A 16,545-nucleotide genomic window follows, 5' to 3' on the forward strand; every position below is an offset into this window, starting at 1 on the left:
CAGCTCGAAGATGCTGTTTCTAAGTATAGGTTATCCTGTAGTGTTTATTCTGTAGGGAACTGGAATGACTTAACAGCAGATAGGTTTTGCTGTACTGTCCTAGGAATATCCTTTGGTGTTCTTTTGCCCTTCATGCAAAACCTGAAATGTAGTACATGCACCAGAAAGGACAAACTCCAATTCCATGTTTAGAAGAGCTCTGAGGCAATCTGCACTTTTGCTGTTAGTTGCAGTGTTTATAACACAGCAATGCTTAAAGGTTGTCATTCTTTAAGCAAGATCTTAACAAAAAGAAAAAGAAAAAAACCTCCCAAACCCAGCCAAAAAACCAGCCCCAAACTTAACAGCCCAGAAGGCATGGTGAGGGCTGGAAGGTATTCAAAGAATCAAAACCACGAGCTGCAGACAGGAAGCAGCTGCTCAAACTCCTTCCCTCCATGCTTGCGTTAGGGAGTCTCTCGGCCTTGCGGACAAAATGAGCCAAGGGATGAGCAGGACTGTGCAATTTAAACGTGTTCATTTCCCTGTAAGAACAGAGCCATCTAGGGAACCTTTATTGCTTTTGGACTAGTGACAGAGACCTAAACTTTGACAGAGACCTCGTCAGAGACCTAAACTTTGAAAATGGGGTTTTAAGTACAATTTTAAAAACTATACGTACATTTGTGTCTATTGTTGCATATTGATTAGTCAAGACTTGCTCATTAGAGTTCTAATAACATGATATTGAGTTTTACAGATTCCCAGAGAGCATTTGGTTTTGGTTTTTCCTCCTTTAATGTTTGGGATTCCCGTGTGTAGCTCTGTCAGCCAGTCGCATTGTTCTAGTTCCAGAGTTAGCATGATCAGAGTTATCACTTCTGATAAAAGGAGTAAAATGTTCATTATGCCAAAGGGGGTAAATATTCTTGGTATCAACCTGTTCTTTTGGACATAAGATCATCTGTCCTCTTATCTTTGAATGGTTTGTAAAAATAGTGTTCTAGAAGCTTTGCCGTCCTTCCTGGTTCCAAACTGCCCGTTTTGCCTCTCTCCTTCTTAGAAGGCTTTGGAGAAAAAGTTGTATGTTCTGTAGCTGTTAATTCCCCGGGGCTTTTGAAGTCCCAGCGGTTTGCATCTCTGTATTTAGCTTATCTGATAACAGATCGGCAACACCCAGGAGGTTTTTTGTCTTTGCTATTTTTTTCCTCTTTTTTCACTATGGAAAAACTTTCCTGCCACTTTATTGTGGAGGCACTACCACTAGGGAGAAGGCATGAGATGAGCCTTCCCCAGGGCAATGCGTGTAGGGTATGAAGGTCTGCATGCCCAGAGCCAGCCAGGCTTTCCCCTGCGGCACTGCAGCACCTCTGAGCTCTCCTCTCGCAGCTGGGGCTCAGAGGAAACGTGCATGACTGCCAAAACCAGCTTTTACAGCAATCGTACCCTTGCTGCCTCTGCATGAAAGCATTTGGCACCTGGTTTCAAACCTTTCTTTCACAGTTGCTGGCAGGCTCCTGTCAGTCACAAAGACTTGGCTCCGGGTTGTGAGTTTCTCTGCCATGGTTCCCTGGGACTCTCGGTCTATTTTCCTCACCGCTCCTTTGCCACTGCTAAGCATTGATGGGAAGGAGGGACGAAGTAGTCCTCAGATATCTTTCCTTAGGGTGTAGTTCAGTGGAAATGGAAGAATGGACACGGACAATGAGAGAGCCAGAATGAGGACGTCTGAATGTGATGGCAGTGAGCAAACAGGCATCCCACAGCTGGTGATAACCCCAGTGGAAAGTAAATTTGTGCCTTTTCTTTGGATTGCCCCTGTCAGTGCTCTACACCTAAAGCCCGGATGTCATTGTCTGAACGAGGTGAGGATCAGCAATGTGAAGCTGTTTGTAATGAAACACAAAGGATGACTTTTCTACCTGCTGGAGGTTTGCAGTCTGTCCTGTTCCTAAGGAGGTGTTGGTGCAGGTGCCAAGGCTGTAAATTGTCTTTCGCATCTTTGTGTCTGTATGGCTGTGACACTTCAGTGCATGCCACAACAGTATTTAGTAGAGGCATATTTGCATAGCTGGCATTTGAAATTTGGTTTTTGCTCTTAAGGGCCTGTTAGAGATGCCAGTATGTGAAACAAAGGTTTGCTTTTAGGTCAGGTTTTTTTCTTTTCTCTTCTTTTTCTCCCCTCTTTTTCTTTTCTTTGTTCTGTCCCCTTCTTTCCTTTCATTTTAAGAGGTTTTCATTCATTTTGTCTTTTGGAAAAGCCCTCATCCTTTCTCCTTCCCCGGAGGCTTGTGGTTTGATTAAAACTAACCTGAACCAACTACTAACTAACACGGTACCTGAACAAGGCAGATGGAGAGAAGATGTTCAATTTAACTTATGAACACGCTTTACTTGGAATAATATGCTCATTAGATCAGCAGCTGTGTAATCATCCTGGAGTTGTCTGGCTTAATGTTTGGGGGTTTTTTCTGTGGTGTTGGTTTTTTTTTTTAACCAAGTAAAGTGGAAATACAGCAGTTCCTAGAGGTCTTTTGGTTCAAAAGTTAGTGATGGATTAGTGTACAATATTAATACATATTAATCAATATATATATATATGTATATCTCAACTGCCTCCTACTCCACTTTGTGCCAAATGGAGTATTGATCTGGGGTTGTGCAGAGCCTGGTAAACCCTACAGTAGCAAAAGAGAAACCTTTCTTAATAGAAATAATTTGAGAATATATTTATGTATGGCATTTATATCTTATATCTGAGTGACAGAGACACAAAATGATGTTTCTCATTCCCCTTCTCCTCACCAGTCTGGTGAATGAGTGAAAACAGCTTCATGAGAACTCGCTCAGCATGTGGGCATGACTGGCAGTTCTGGCTTTAAAGTGTCCTGGAGATGTGGCACTTAAAATTGGCCTAATAAAAAAGCCTCACCCCATGTTGCAGAGAATGCATTATGTTGTGTTCTCCAGAAACATTGGATTTCTATATGCATTGGCTTTTTGTTTTTCATGATCTTCTCAGAGCTCCGACTTTTACCATGTTTTAGGAAAACACAACCTGATTTAAGTGCCTGCATGGAAGCAACTGCTTTCATGATGTAACCACAAGTGAGTCTTTCTAGGTTTTATTGGCATAAGCTATGAAACTAATGCCATCAATATTTGCTGATCACTTAACATTTTCAGTTTATATCAGAAATATCAGAAATATAAATATGTGCATAGTTCTTAGAACAGCTGTCAGTACCACGGAGAATTATTGCTTGTTTGGTGAGACAGTGAGTTACAAAATAATTTACTTCTGTTTCTTCTAAAAGTGGAAAAGTACCCTTAAAATGTACCCAATCTGTTCTTTAATTGCATGATTTGCAAGTTCTTTTTAAAGAAACGAGATAAAAAAGAGACACCTCTAAAATACTTTAGAAAGGGACATTTTAAACTCGGATACACTACTGCTATGGAAAGTTGTAAAATAGTCCCTCTAGTGTACTGCTGCTGTAAGCAGGCACAGGAATATCTGATGTGATTAACTGAGGAGTACGGCAGCAGAAAATTACAAAATAATGTTTTGGTAAGGCATATGAAAGTTCTTATATAAACTGGAGTGTCTGACCCACACTGTAAGTCAAGTCAAGCCATAATAAATATCAAGCAAAAAAAAAAAAAGAAAAAAAAAAAAAAGAAAAAAAAAAGCTGTTAAGAGTTCCTAATTAAGCAAAGAGTTAATGATGTGCAGTGTGAGACTATTGCTCTTGCCAGCAGTGCCTGAAACGTGAATGAGGGGCAGAGCCACTCACCAGGGTGTGGGCTGAGGTGTGCTTCCTCTTCCAGCACTGTAGATTTGAATTTCATGTCATATTTTGCATGAACTGCCGATGTACTGAAAAACAAACTTGGATGTTCGCATCTTCTTGAAGTGAATGTGACTTTGATGTGACTTCTAAAGACCTGCTTAACCTCTGTCTCATGGTGTTAGGCAGTGCAAAGGTGCTGTACTGGGGTGGGTGCAGTGAGGCTTTCTTTTATGCCTGGAAGTCTCTTGCTCATGTCTCCCGGTGTCCCTGCAGGCCAATCACAGCGTTATTGTGCTTTCCAGTGTGAAGCAATGTAGTCGTTGTGGGATGTTTTGGAGTATAAATGTTTCTTTTTTGTGTGTATTGTAGCTGTCCAGAATGTCGATTAGGAATCTTTACTGAGTACCTGTTTTTTGCTGACTGTTCCTGCTGGTAGTGTGTGTGCAAAGCTCTGCAGCCCTTTGTACATTGGTCTGTTGCAGAAGCGCACCAGGCATAGAATCCCTGTTGTTCTGGACTTTGTGCAAGCAAGGAGTGCTACTTTTGCACTTAAACTAAGATCCAGTTAAGCCTCATGTAAAGTACAGGAGCATCTGTCAGAGTCCTTGTTTTGGAAGAGAGCTGGGTGATCATTTAGGGTTAAATGCATAAAAGGGATTAAAGCTCTGCTGAAACGAAGAGAGCAAAGCAAAAAAAGCACATGCAAAGTGCTAAATTGTATGTTAGGCACTGTAATGTGTATAGTACATTGTAATTTGGGAGTTCAGAATTGCACAATATTATATGTTCCCTCATGTCAACTGTACAGGCCTTCAAACGATCACTGTTCTGAAAAACTCCTGAGTTTTTCTTTTGTCAGTTATTGAAAATCAGACATTTTTGCTGCATTTAAGTTTGTTTTGCCAAATGACTATTGAAATTGTTTATCAGACCATTCAGCCCATACATAACTGCAATCATCCCCATGGACCTTGTAATTTGGGAACTCTTAGTTTTTTCTTTAGTGTCTCAGAACCAAAGAACTGAAATTTCAAGTAGAAGAATCTTGCTTTGCCCCACCTTTTGTTGGAACAAATACATGTACACGTATATGATACTGGAATAGTGTGTTGACCAGAAGTGGTAACTCCATGTGTGATTACTGGTGGAAGTATTCTTGACATTTTCTCAGAATTCTTTAGGGAAACCACAACTGCAAGAGAAATGCTTCTCGGTAGACATGGTTCTGTTTCTTGATAGCACCGTTTTAAGCTGTGGTTTAATAGGAGTGGTTCAATGGATAAGCACTATCTTTTATTCTGTGGAAGTTGAATCTGTGTTCTAATCTTTACTAGAGACTGGAATGCTTAATGGTTTCTGTTCTAAGAGCAGGGAAGATTCTTGTTTGTCTCTATTCATAAGTTCCTTTCTCTGTCCTTTTCATTGGGTGTTTTCTGGTAAATGTTTCTCTGGCTTCCCCAGTGTGTGTGGGTGTTGTGAGGCCTCTGTGCCTGTCCCCTCCAAGTTTTCACATCAGTTCCTGAAAAGTTTTTTCTATTCCTCTTATGTATAAGTCTTGCTTTTGTTTGTGTTCATATTGATAGCTCTAAAATGTAACTTGGCAGTACACTTTGGGAATAATGTTTGCTAGCTACCTACCTAAAATTCATAATTCATTTGTACAGCATTTTTTTTTAAACGTTATCTTGAAGGAGCAGTAATTAGCTGTGAAGAGTAAGCCATATGTCTACTGGGTTTGATTATGCTAGATAAGTGAGAATCCCTCTAAGGAAAAGGGTCTGTGTGGGTGGAATAGTTTGCAGGAGATTTTTTGTATGCTGGGAAATATCATGTTGAAACAAGTAAGGGATGTTTAGTTCACCAGACTTGCCCCTCTTTGTTTTGAGAACCATGAAGCCTCCTGTGATTTTGCCAATCAGTGCCCACCCATGCATCAGGACAGATCATTTTGCCATTGAATCCCACAGCATCTTGTCTCGCGTGGCTCAGGGCTCCTTGCAGCCCTGTGCTGGGATTCTTGCAGGTGTGCAGGGGCAGGTTCTGGTCTGCTATGGAAACCAGAACTCCTCTGCAATACTGAGACTTGTTAAAGGACTTTTTTCCCCCTTTTCATCTTTTGATTAACATGAAATAGTTTTTAATTAATTTGGTAATTTATTTAATCGAGTTTTATTCATAATTTCTAAAGCTTGTTCTAGACCATATTGCATTTCTTCTGTTCAGAGGAGAAATATGTGCCCCCATCTTTGATTATGTTAATGGCATATTTATTTGTTTTTATTATTCTTTGCTGTAAGGCAAAATAAGATTTTTTTATGGCATTAATTTTCACAGCAGTTTAAATGAACTCCAAATATTGCTTTCACAGGATTAATCTAACATTAATTCTTAATTTTGCTCATCTGCCTATGAATTATTATTCACTATGGAGGCTTTGTAACTTCAGTTCAAGCTGTAGTTTGTGATATTTTTCTGTGGTTTTTACTTTGTCATTCTCATGTGTAAACATGTAATTTTCCTTCCTTTGAGAGATGCACTTTTAACTCTCTTTTATGGTCATGGTAGTCTTGTAATTAGAACTTCAAAAATAAACAACTGAAATTGTAGTGATTATTCCCAAATGTCTGTGATATGTAGAAATGTAGAATTGCTGTACTGAATTTTGAAACTGCTGATAAAAAGCTTATTTTGAGATTTCTCTTCAGCTTAATATGGATTTTGATTTGAAAAGATACAGGCTGAAACTTCTGAGGAGTTCAGGGGAAACCTTGTCGTTGAAGTGTGGCCAATTCAGGCAGGGTGTCATTCTGGGTCATTTTCTCTCTCTAGCAAATAAGAATTGCATATCTGTGTAGAAGTAAATAGTTATGATGGAGAGGACCGGCCAGGCAGAGTCACAGTAGGTCTTGTATGAATTGAATTGGCAGCAAAACAACTCCATGTATGTGACCGTGTGTGTGTGTGTGTGTATTCCACCCTTCCTAATGCTCCCCCTCGCTGGGTGTGTAACCTCAGCGCTTAGAGGAGGTGTTCGCTTAGGATGGGCTTTCCCAGACTGCTGCCGTATTCCAGACATGCGGAAGGGTTCAGGGCTGCTCTGTGCAGCTTTGGGGCCGACGGGAGGGCTCAGTTTTGGCCCCCGGCGGCGCGGAGCTCTGGCTCTGTGTCGCCCCTCCGGCTCCCAGCCGGGGTCCCCGGGCTTCTGCTGCCTCGGCCTCTGGCTCCCTCTGCTGCCCAAACTCCTCTTTCTGCGGCTACCCAAGGAGCCCAAGCAGTCTTAGGACAAAATTTGATTACAAGTGCATCCAGGTCCAATGGCAAATTGTGTTTGGCACATCCAGATTTTGTATCTGTTTATATAATTTCATTTGAAGTAGTGATGCTGATAATGAAACAACAAAGTTTTACTGCTTCTGTTCTACAACTAATCTTAGTTTCTGTTTCCCTCTCTTGCAGGTGATAGAAACACTTTCAAAGCTTTCCCGCACGCCCATTGCACTGGGCACAGGCATAAGGTAAGTTATTGCCATCAGGAACGGTGACAGTAATGCCTCTTGGTGGATGCTCCTTGGCCAGGTTGTCAGAGGCAGTACAGGCTGTGTCCCCTACTAAGAACTTCTGTAGCTGTGAGCCTGAGTGCCAGGTGGGCAGCTGTGCAAGGCTCTGGAGCTCTGAGGAGTTCCAAAAGGTGCCTGCTGCCTCTGGTACACTCGCTGAAGGGCCTGAGTCGTGTGTGCTGCTCGTGCTGAAACAGGAGGTGAACAGAGGAGCAGCTGGTATTGCAGAACTTGAGTGGTAATCGTGATGCAGGGATCAGAAGTCAAGCTGATGCAGTGCTGTAAAGACAAATGGGGTTTTTCTTCTTTCTTGCTTCTCTAAAAAAATCAGCAAAATTGCCCAAGTTTGTGATTCTTGTTTTTGAAAAGAAACCAAAAAACCCCCAACAAGACCTAACCTGAAAGTTTTGATGATTTTTTCCAGTTGAAAAATGTCAATGATGTGTATTAGTGGTGATTTATAAAAACTGTGTTCAGTAGGGTTTTTATTATATTGTTAATCCACATAATGAAGTACAAATATACATATACTGCTCATTAGAGAAAGGGGGGAACATATAAGCACATTAGTGTCCAATAATCTGTGTGAAAATTTTGGAAACCAAACAGAAATCCAATATATGACTAGGCTAGTGGTGTCTGCAACTAATGCTATTTTTCTTTCTACAGGCCCTTCCCTACAGAAGAAAGTGTTGATGATGAAGATATCTACAAAGGTCTTCCTGATTTAATAGAGTATGTTGTAAATTCATTAATTACAGATGTTTTGTCTTTCAGTTGCATGCTATTGTTTGTATTGTGTTGTAGAACATATAGTTTTAATGGAAATGGGATATTTATTTAATTTGTAAGTATTTTGTTAGTTACTATGCTGACCAGGAAGAATTACTTATGAAAACTTATTTAGAAAGCAGCATGTTTCACAGAGGGTGCTTGTAGCAAAGCAAATAAAGAATGCATTTCTAAGTTACCTGTCATACTATTAGAATGCTTTCAGAAGATTGCACTATCACTTGTGAGGAAATTGTCTTGAACTAGCAAAGAAAATGAATGTTTGTATCGTAATTCAAGTGCATCTTTTCCCTAAAGTCAGTGAAATTCTTAATGTGAGTGCATTTATCCCTTCTGGGTAAGTGTTTGTAGGATTGTCAGGATACTCCTGTGTCCTGTGGTTGGAATCTTTCAATATCCGTGAGGAATCATGTTGGACAAGAGCCAGGACAGAGGTCACTGTTCCAAGGCTCAAAGTTCACCAGCACTCCTTGCATGTGGGAAAGAAGCTGCTGCTCACCCCAGGGATGAGTTTCTTCAGTGCCTGTAAAGAAGGGAAGCCTCACTGTGACTGGCATTGCTCAATTTACCAGTTTCCCTGCAAAGCTTGCCCTCGTCTCTGCAGCTGACTGTCTCATAGCTAATTGCTTTTCACTCTGTGTAGCAGAGCGTGCAGAAGGTAGGAGTTTCAGTCTCCTCTGAGAACCAAGTGGGCAAGAGGTGATGTCCTTATCTTTTAGATGTGGTGGCATTATAACTGTTTGAAAATAATATTTCCACCAGTTCTTAAATGGGTATGTAAATTCAGCATTGTGAGACAGTCTTTCATTAAAAAAATGCTAACAAATCATACCAAAGAAATTGATTTGTAACTCTCCTTGTGCAACAAATGATGAAAATTATTAACAGAAATTTAATAGTTGCATGCTGTCTCAATTGTGGAGGAAGCGATTCAAGAATAAGAAACAAATGTGCCAGTGAATAATGCAAATCGCTCACATTTTTTCGTTTCCCTCAATTATTAGTGTTTATTTGAAATTGATTTAATTTTCCCTCAGTTTAAATGATGTCTAAAGAATTTAAAATTAATTTAAGTCTTGTTGTCAGAAAGAGCTGTAGTAGGTAAATGTTTCTATTCTTACTCTGCCTTTTTGCCAGCTTTTGTTCCCTGGAGCAGAGGTGGTAGAATGGAGTGTGTGCTGCATCTGACAGCTGCCAGTGTTTAATATGAAGAGCCAGCACACCATCACTGCTGGTGGGAACTGCAATGCTGGACTAACCTGTTGCTTTTTACTGTGAAGGATTTCAGTGTTGTCAGGATAAACCTCAAAATTGTCTGTATATCTGATCCAGTTTCTATATTGTTGTTGTGACTTGACTGCTTTCAATATCTCGTAGAGTTTTTTTGTAGAGTTTTTTCACCCTAAGAAATAGGAGTGAAAGATATTACAGGCTTGATACAATCTGAGCACAAAGTAGGTAACACTCTAGCAGGGCTGACTGTAATGAAGCTGAATTAACAGAGGGCAGAGTTGAGCCCTGACTTTCTGCTTTATTTCTGTGGTCTGGGTTATTGGAGGGCATCACTTGCACATACTCGGTTTCATTGAACTGTCTGATTTTCAGTTTGATTGGTTCCTTTTTTCATTTTCATGTAGCTGAAGGTTGCATGAGATGATCCAGATTCAGGTGCAGTGCCGCAGTGCTGGCTCTGCAGTCTTTGGTGTATTTTACCCTGGCTGATTTCTTCAGACAGGGAGAAGCCCTGTAGCAGTGTCTCACATCCCAGTGTAGTGGGATGCCAGGCAGGAAGGACAGGCAGCTCCTCTTCACTAGATGTGGTGGGAAGAAGGTCAAGGAGAAGAGGGCAGCTTGGTTTTGTACCTTGTGACAAAACTGTCCTGAGCTTTTGCTGCTGGTTTAGTTCCCATGTGGTTCTAAATTCATTAGTCTTCAGTATTGTGTTGATTTTGTAAAATTTATTTTAAATGAATTGAGAAAAGAAAATTAATGGACTTAATTTCCCTTAATGAGTTATTTTCATTAGCTATTCTATTAATTAATATGTTTGTTTACTGTAGAACCTTCTCCTATGAGTAGTCCCTTGCAGAGCTGGTGGTATTTTGTCTGTGCTGCACAGTTTTTTTTTCCTTGTCTTGTCTTTTCAGTGAAACTGGTGTTGAGGAAGATGAGGAGTTGTATGATTGTGTCTATGGAGAAGACGAAGGTGGGGAAGTTTATGAAGACCTAATGAAAGATGAAGCAGCACAGCAGCCTGTATGTTTTCCAGCTCCTAGCTGTTTTGAACAATAGCAGTTAACTTTTTGAAAGTTGAAATGTTGTCTTTATAGATAGTTGCACTGACACTCCTGCTCAGCTCCATCCAGAGTTCTCATGTGCAGAGCATTATCTTCTGTGTGAGACTTTGCAGGCTCTTTGGGTAAAGAGGAAAACATTAATACTACAGTAAGCTTTTAAAAAAAAAGTTATTTTTAAAAGAAATACAGTAATTACTTTAATAGTTTTGAGTAGTAGAATTTACCAGCTATTTTAAGAGTAGTTAATTAAATTGCTTACTTGAAAGTGTCCTACCTTCAAAACTGTTACCATTTTGTGAAATCATTGTGTATAATATTATTTCAGCCGTAGTTTGGACAGTTAGCCTAACAAGGACAACTGAGAATTGTTCCAAATGAATGAATTTCCTGTTTATTCAGCCATGTAGGTTTTGTTGATCATTAGGTTGTCATTATGTTACAAAGTAAACTATTCCACTAAGTTTTCTCTAGGAAGAGCTGAACTTCAAAGGCACCTTTTCTTACCTGTACTGGTATTGCACATTATTATTTATTCCTGCTTTCCTTTTGTTTATTCTACTCAAATGCTAGATGTTTGCAATGTGGATAGAAAAATTGATGTGTCAATTTCAGCCAAAAGTGTCTGTGTTAGTGATCTCTTTGGGTTAGGTGAGCACAAAACTGAAGTGAATGGTTTTAACCAGAATGCCAGGATTTGTTTGCATTGCTCATACAAGTACTGATGAACAACAAACACCCAAATTTTGCAAATGGATATAAACTGTTGAGTACAGCAACTTCTGAAATGGGGCAAATACTGCAAACATTTTGGGCAGTATTGAGCTAAAGGTAAAATATAGCTGAAAGTCTAAATAATGTAAAATTTTAATACTTTATAGAAATTAATTACCTACAGTTAACTGTGACAGTGTCTCTGTCCCTGTACAAAAGAATTTGAGAATAAATTTGAGATGAGGGTGGCCATGATGATGCTCACAAAGCACAATTCTTCTGATAAGACTGCATTTTTTGCAAAATGGTTACTTGTGTCTGCATCTGATAAAGACAGAACCTTACTGTTCTTTGCGGGAAAATGAAGAACTGCACAAATTGGGTTTTCCAGAGTAGTCTCTGAAATATTAAAATTTCAGTCTAGAAATTATGCAATTCTTAGAGGAGAAAAGTTTTTTGTTCAAAAGCTAAAAGTAGTTTTTCTGAGTGGAAAGAACTATAGTGCTAAATTCCTACTCCTGACTCTGTATTTGAACATCATCTAGTCATCTGGTCTGTGTGCAGCACAGGAATTCTCTACATTGATGAAAATAATTAAGATACAACCAGGGATATGCTGAAGGGTGTTGCAAATTGATAAATAGGCTTCAGAAAGTATGTTGTAGTTCTATTGCTTGTTAAGATACTGCTTGTTGTTGGAGGAAACATTTTGGATTAGTCACTGCTTCTAACTGCTTCTAACTATCCAGTTACTGTCAAATCTTCACTCTGACCTCTGATATCTCCAGGGCCTCTGTGCCTTGCTTGACATGAATGGTTCCATATTATCTTCCAGTTATTTACTCTTCTATTTGAAATAGGATTTTATTGAAGCTGTAATGCTGTAAATCCTATCTTGGGTAAGAGTGCTTGTAAACTATTTTTATAGAGTCATGTAATTACTGATAATTACTTCCATGTCCTATGAGTCTGGTGGTTTACATGGAAAAAATCCAGGGTCTTGTTGGAGACACACATACATAGGCAACAGTTGAACTTTGAGATCACTGCCCTTCCTGATCTGAGCACATACTCCTGTTGAGTCTGAAGAGAAAGCTCCCCTTGAGAAATGAAAGGAGAAAAACTGTAAATAAGTACAAGGATTAGACTGAATCCAATATTTATGGCAATGTAAAGTTGCTTACGTGATTTAGCTCCATTAAGTTTAATAGAATTATTAACTGCTGAGTATTTTAAATAAGATTTCTCAGTCTGGATGTAAATTAAATGTGACCTTGTATTTCAGCTTCCAAGAGTGCACGCTGATACTTCAGTTTTATGTCTAAACATTAATTTTTCATAATATTACTTTGATTTTGATTTTACTGAAGTCATCAGCTAATTGAACATTAAAATATTCTTGGTTATTTCTGTCATCTTTGGAGGCTGCAGTACTCAGAGAATTTCAGGAAGCAGTTATCCTAATTGTGTAATTCTAAACAAATAAAACCATTTGTTATCCATTAGGTGCCTGTTAATGACTTAAACTTGACTCCATTGTAATTGCAGAAATGTCCTGAAAATGACATAAGAAGCTGTTGTCTTGCTGAAATAAAGCAAACTGAAGAGAAGTACACTGAAACTCTGGAATCGATTGAGAAAGTAAGATGCTGCTTAAAGACTTATAACACGCATTTTTATAGCTGCCTAGAAGACAGAATTACTATAACCAATGTATATATAATTACTTTCTTTCAGTTTTTCATGGTGCCATTGAAAAGGTTTCTGTCAGCATCAGAGTTTGATACTGTTTTCATCAACATTCCTGTGAGTAATTATATTTAATGAGCAGATATAAGGTTCATAGCTGATTGTGATATATTGGTGTCACATGTTACTGCACAAAATGATTATTTGAAATACAATGCATGGTGTGTTTATGTGGATGTTAGTTCATTAAAAAAGATGTGCTCTACCAATTTCTGTTTTTTTCTGCTTGAGGGAATAAGGTAAGATAAATAGCATTAGCATGTGACATAGTGTATTGTTATGAACGGCAGTATTTTTGATCCTTGAAAGCTAATACTTTCTAGAAATAAATTATCTTCTAATTAATGCTGATATTTTAATGATGGTACAAAGTTGTGACTGCTAAGTTACCTATTGCTGTGTACTGACTATCTGTAGGTGCTCTGTGAATCCTTGTAGCTGCCCTGGCTCTTACATCATCGAGCACACTTGAAAGTTAACATGACTCTGAGTTTTTGAACTCAGAATCTGGTGCTGGAAAGGATCAGGAAATCCTCTGTGAACTATCTAGGAAACCTCCTATTTGGTTGAAACAATAGTGGTTCCTGTGATTGCTACTTGGTGTCATTTATTTTCAGCTTAATCAAAACAGTGTGACAATTTACATGTATTTTTAGTTGATAAGAGATCAACGTGTCTTTATTCTATGTAACTTTAAAAGAAGACATCATAAATGGTCTGAAGTCTCTCTCAACACAGACAAATGAAAGCAATGTTCTTTTATGAGGCCTTTTTAACGAAAAGGTCTCCAGAGTGTGGCCCATGGGTCACATCAGCTATTATTGCTTGTAAAATATCACCTCTGGTTTGGCCTTCTCTGGCATGTCCAACAGGCTCTCAGGTTATAGAGGGGGTGTTGGGGACTTTATTCTATTCTGTGAGAACCTGGCCTGTCCATAAAAATATTTTGGTTGTTGTTCCAGCATCATCCTGGTAGAAGGTAAGTTATGACAGATATTATGCAGGTGATACCTGACCCCTTGCCATATTTTTCCCTCAGTGAAGTTTTCACTCTGCCTCTTGATTGCTGTCATGTCCTCCACTTTGAGTATTAGTCCAAAACACTGTCACAGATATCAGTAACTAACTTGTCTTCTTGAATTACATCGGCTCCTCACGGAGTTCCCTTTGCTTTTGAAAACAAATTTATATTCTGTCCTGCATTAGTATTTCTTACTAATTGTAAATAAAGCCATGATCTGCCCTACCTAAGTTACTGTAAAGCTCTTTCCTAAGGCTCTGTGTGCCCAGGCATATTGACTTACTTTTGTTGAAAGACCTAATTCCAGTCAATGAGAACACTGCACAAAGGTACAGAAAGTGCTTGAATGTTGTTAGCACAAACAGGGAGGTCAGCCCACTCACCACTAGTTAAAGGATTGCATGGGATCACAGAAGATTAACAAGAACAAAACCTGTGTGTTTAGACTAGAGAGGCGCATAGTAAGCTTCTGTTTGGGTTGTTTTATTTTGGTTTTAATTGTCAGCATTCAGTATTCTGCTGTTAGAAGAAGCTGCTTATTCCCAACTCCAGGAGCATTTCACAGGCATCCAATAACCTTAAAAGAAATACAGGACTTGCCTAAGCCAAAAACATTTGCAAATGCTTTGTCTGCTCAGACCTTGTCTGTGTGGCAGTTCCTCAGCAGGAAGGCTGGAGGGCAGTGGAAGCTTGTTTTAAACTAAAAATAGCTGTTACACACAGAGCTCTGCAGCAAAGTGAGATGTGAAGAGCAAGTGCCGTGTTCTCAGAACAGAATGGATTTTCTTCTGTTAAAGGGTTGTGGTGAAGGATTGTTTCCTTAGGGTGATGTTATATTCCTTAAATAGACTCTAAAAGATGCTTGCTAGATCAACTGCTGATCTCAAAATACTTCATTTTGAAGAAAAAAATTACCTCAAATTACTCACCAGTCTAAAGAGAGTGCCTTTGATTTGCGCTTATATTTCAAAGTTTTGTTCTTTAAAGTGACTCTATGGCTCTATATTTGAGTCTGTATATGTCTGTCTATATTGTGTATATATGCATTTGCATGTACATCTATGTGTGCATCTGTGTATGCCTTTGAATTATATATATGGACATACAGAGAGAAAGAGAGATGAAAGTATGTGTTACAGATACTGAAGTGTTGGAACATTCATTAACTTCTAATGATGTTACATTAGTTTAGTTTAAAACTTGATTTGAATTAGAGATAGAAACCCAGAAAGATCCATTGTCCCCTTAGTATTAAGCTGTTTTTCAGGGGTATTGCTTAGCTGAGTCCCTGTGTGCTCGTTAGAAAATGTGCTCCTGTTCCAAATACATTAATTGGGAAGATTTCTGTAATAACGTCTGTGTACTGCAACTTAAGATTCTGAGGATAAGGCCATACAGTTGCTAGCAACTAAATTTGATCTGTTTCAAGATACTGCACCCTCATAAGTGATGTGATTGACCTTGTATGTACTGTTAGTTTTCATCAGTGTGAAGTGAAATGTTTTAACTTGATTCACAACTCATTATTGAATATTATTTTTGCAGCGTGTAATTTCTTTCATTAAATCATCACCAGTGGCTTGCTCTGTTAAACAGTCCTCTCTTTTTCATTCCAATGGTCTGTATACTATTTAGTTACCCAGGTTTCAAAACTTCTTAACCATGACTTGATTTCTTGTGAATTTTCTGACAGTGTCCATAAATTGTTGAAGCTGATGCAATCTCCTATAGTTTGTGTGATGTTGTATAAGCAAGGACAGTTGCAACAGTAATCAAAGAGCAAATCTTACTGCAGTATTCTTTCTCTCAGACATTAGCTGAGTGCTGTATTGGGAAACTCATTATGATTGCAGTTAATTTAGCATTAGGACATCACTAATTGACCAATGTAATGTACAGAACTAATTTTTCACAGCTCAGGGACAAGAATCATTACTTTAGCTTGTCACTAAAGCATTTACTTGACTTGCTTAATTTTAAAATTATCATTATAAAATAAAGGTGAATTAACAGTGCACATTCCAAGCTAGAATAAATTAGTCTCTAATAGGTAGTTCTTGGAGTTTAGTTTTTCTTGTTGCACTATAGGGAAGATGTGCCAAACCTTGAAATTAGATTCTACTCTCAAATAATCTGTTTTCCAATTTATTGAAATTAATGGGTCTAACATAAAATAATTTAATTTTATATTCAAATCTTTAAGCCATTTTGTTTTTACAAAGCTTTTCCCCTCCCCATTACTGTTTTTAAGGATTTGGTGAAAATTCACAGGAATCTTACACAGGACATCAATGATTCCATTGTTAACAAAAATGATCAGAACCTATATCAAATTTTTATTAACTACAAGGAAAGGTAAGATTTAAGCATTCTTACTAATTGTGCTGATATGTGCTCAGTTCAGTATTTTACTCTATTTGATGAATATTTCTGAAACAGGATTATGTTCAAAGTAAGTTTCCTTATCAAGCTAGTGTTGGTGTTTTGAGCCTGGAAGTCAAGATGCCACCTATTGCTTTATGACCCCTCACTCTTGTTAGCCCAGCTTTGGCAATATTTTTGCTTAGACAGGTAACAAATATATTTTTAAGGAAACGTCAATTTTGCACAGCATTTTTTTTCGTGCACATAATCCCTGATATTTT

At 38.5% G+C, this 16,545-nt stretch overlaps 1 protein-coding gene across 4 annotated transcripts in view; it reads left to right on the plus strand.

Moving 5' to 3' along the window:
* Positions 1–16,545, plus strand: part of VAV3 (vav guanine nucleotide exchange factor 3) — a 146,002-nt gene that overhangs the window by 44,336 nt on the left and 85,121 nt on the right. For all 4 annotated transcript variants that reach the window (XM_064428028.1, XM_064428030.1, XM_064428029.1 and 1 more), the window contains 6 exons: positions 7,230–7,288; positions 8,000–8,065; positions 10,270–10,378; positions 12,679–12,771; positions 12,868–12,936; positions 16,152–16,255. In XM_064428028.1, the coding sequence (XP_064284098.1) occupies positions 7,230–7,288; positions 8,000–8,065; positions 10,270–10,378; positions 12,679–12,771; positions 12,868–12,936; positions 16,152–16,255 (500 nt within the window). The remainder of the gene's footprint in view (positions 1–7,229; positions 7,289–7,999; positions 8,066–10,269; positions 10,379–12,678; positions 12,772–12,867; positions 12,937–16,151; positions 16,256–16,545) is intronic.

Source organism: Passer domesticus, chromosome 7 (genome assembly GCF_036417665.1).
Source record: "Passer domesticus isolate bPasDom1 chromosome 7, bPasDom1.hap1, whole genome shotgun sequence".
Taxonomy (NCBI): Eukaryota; Metazoa; Chordata; class Aves; order Passeriformes; family Passeridae; genus Passer; species Passer domesticus.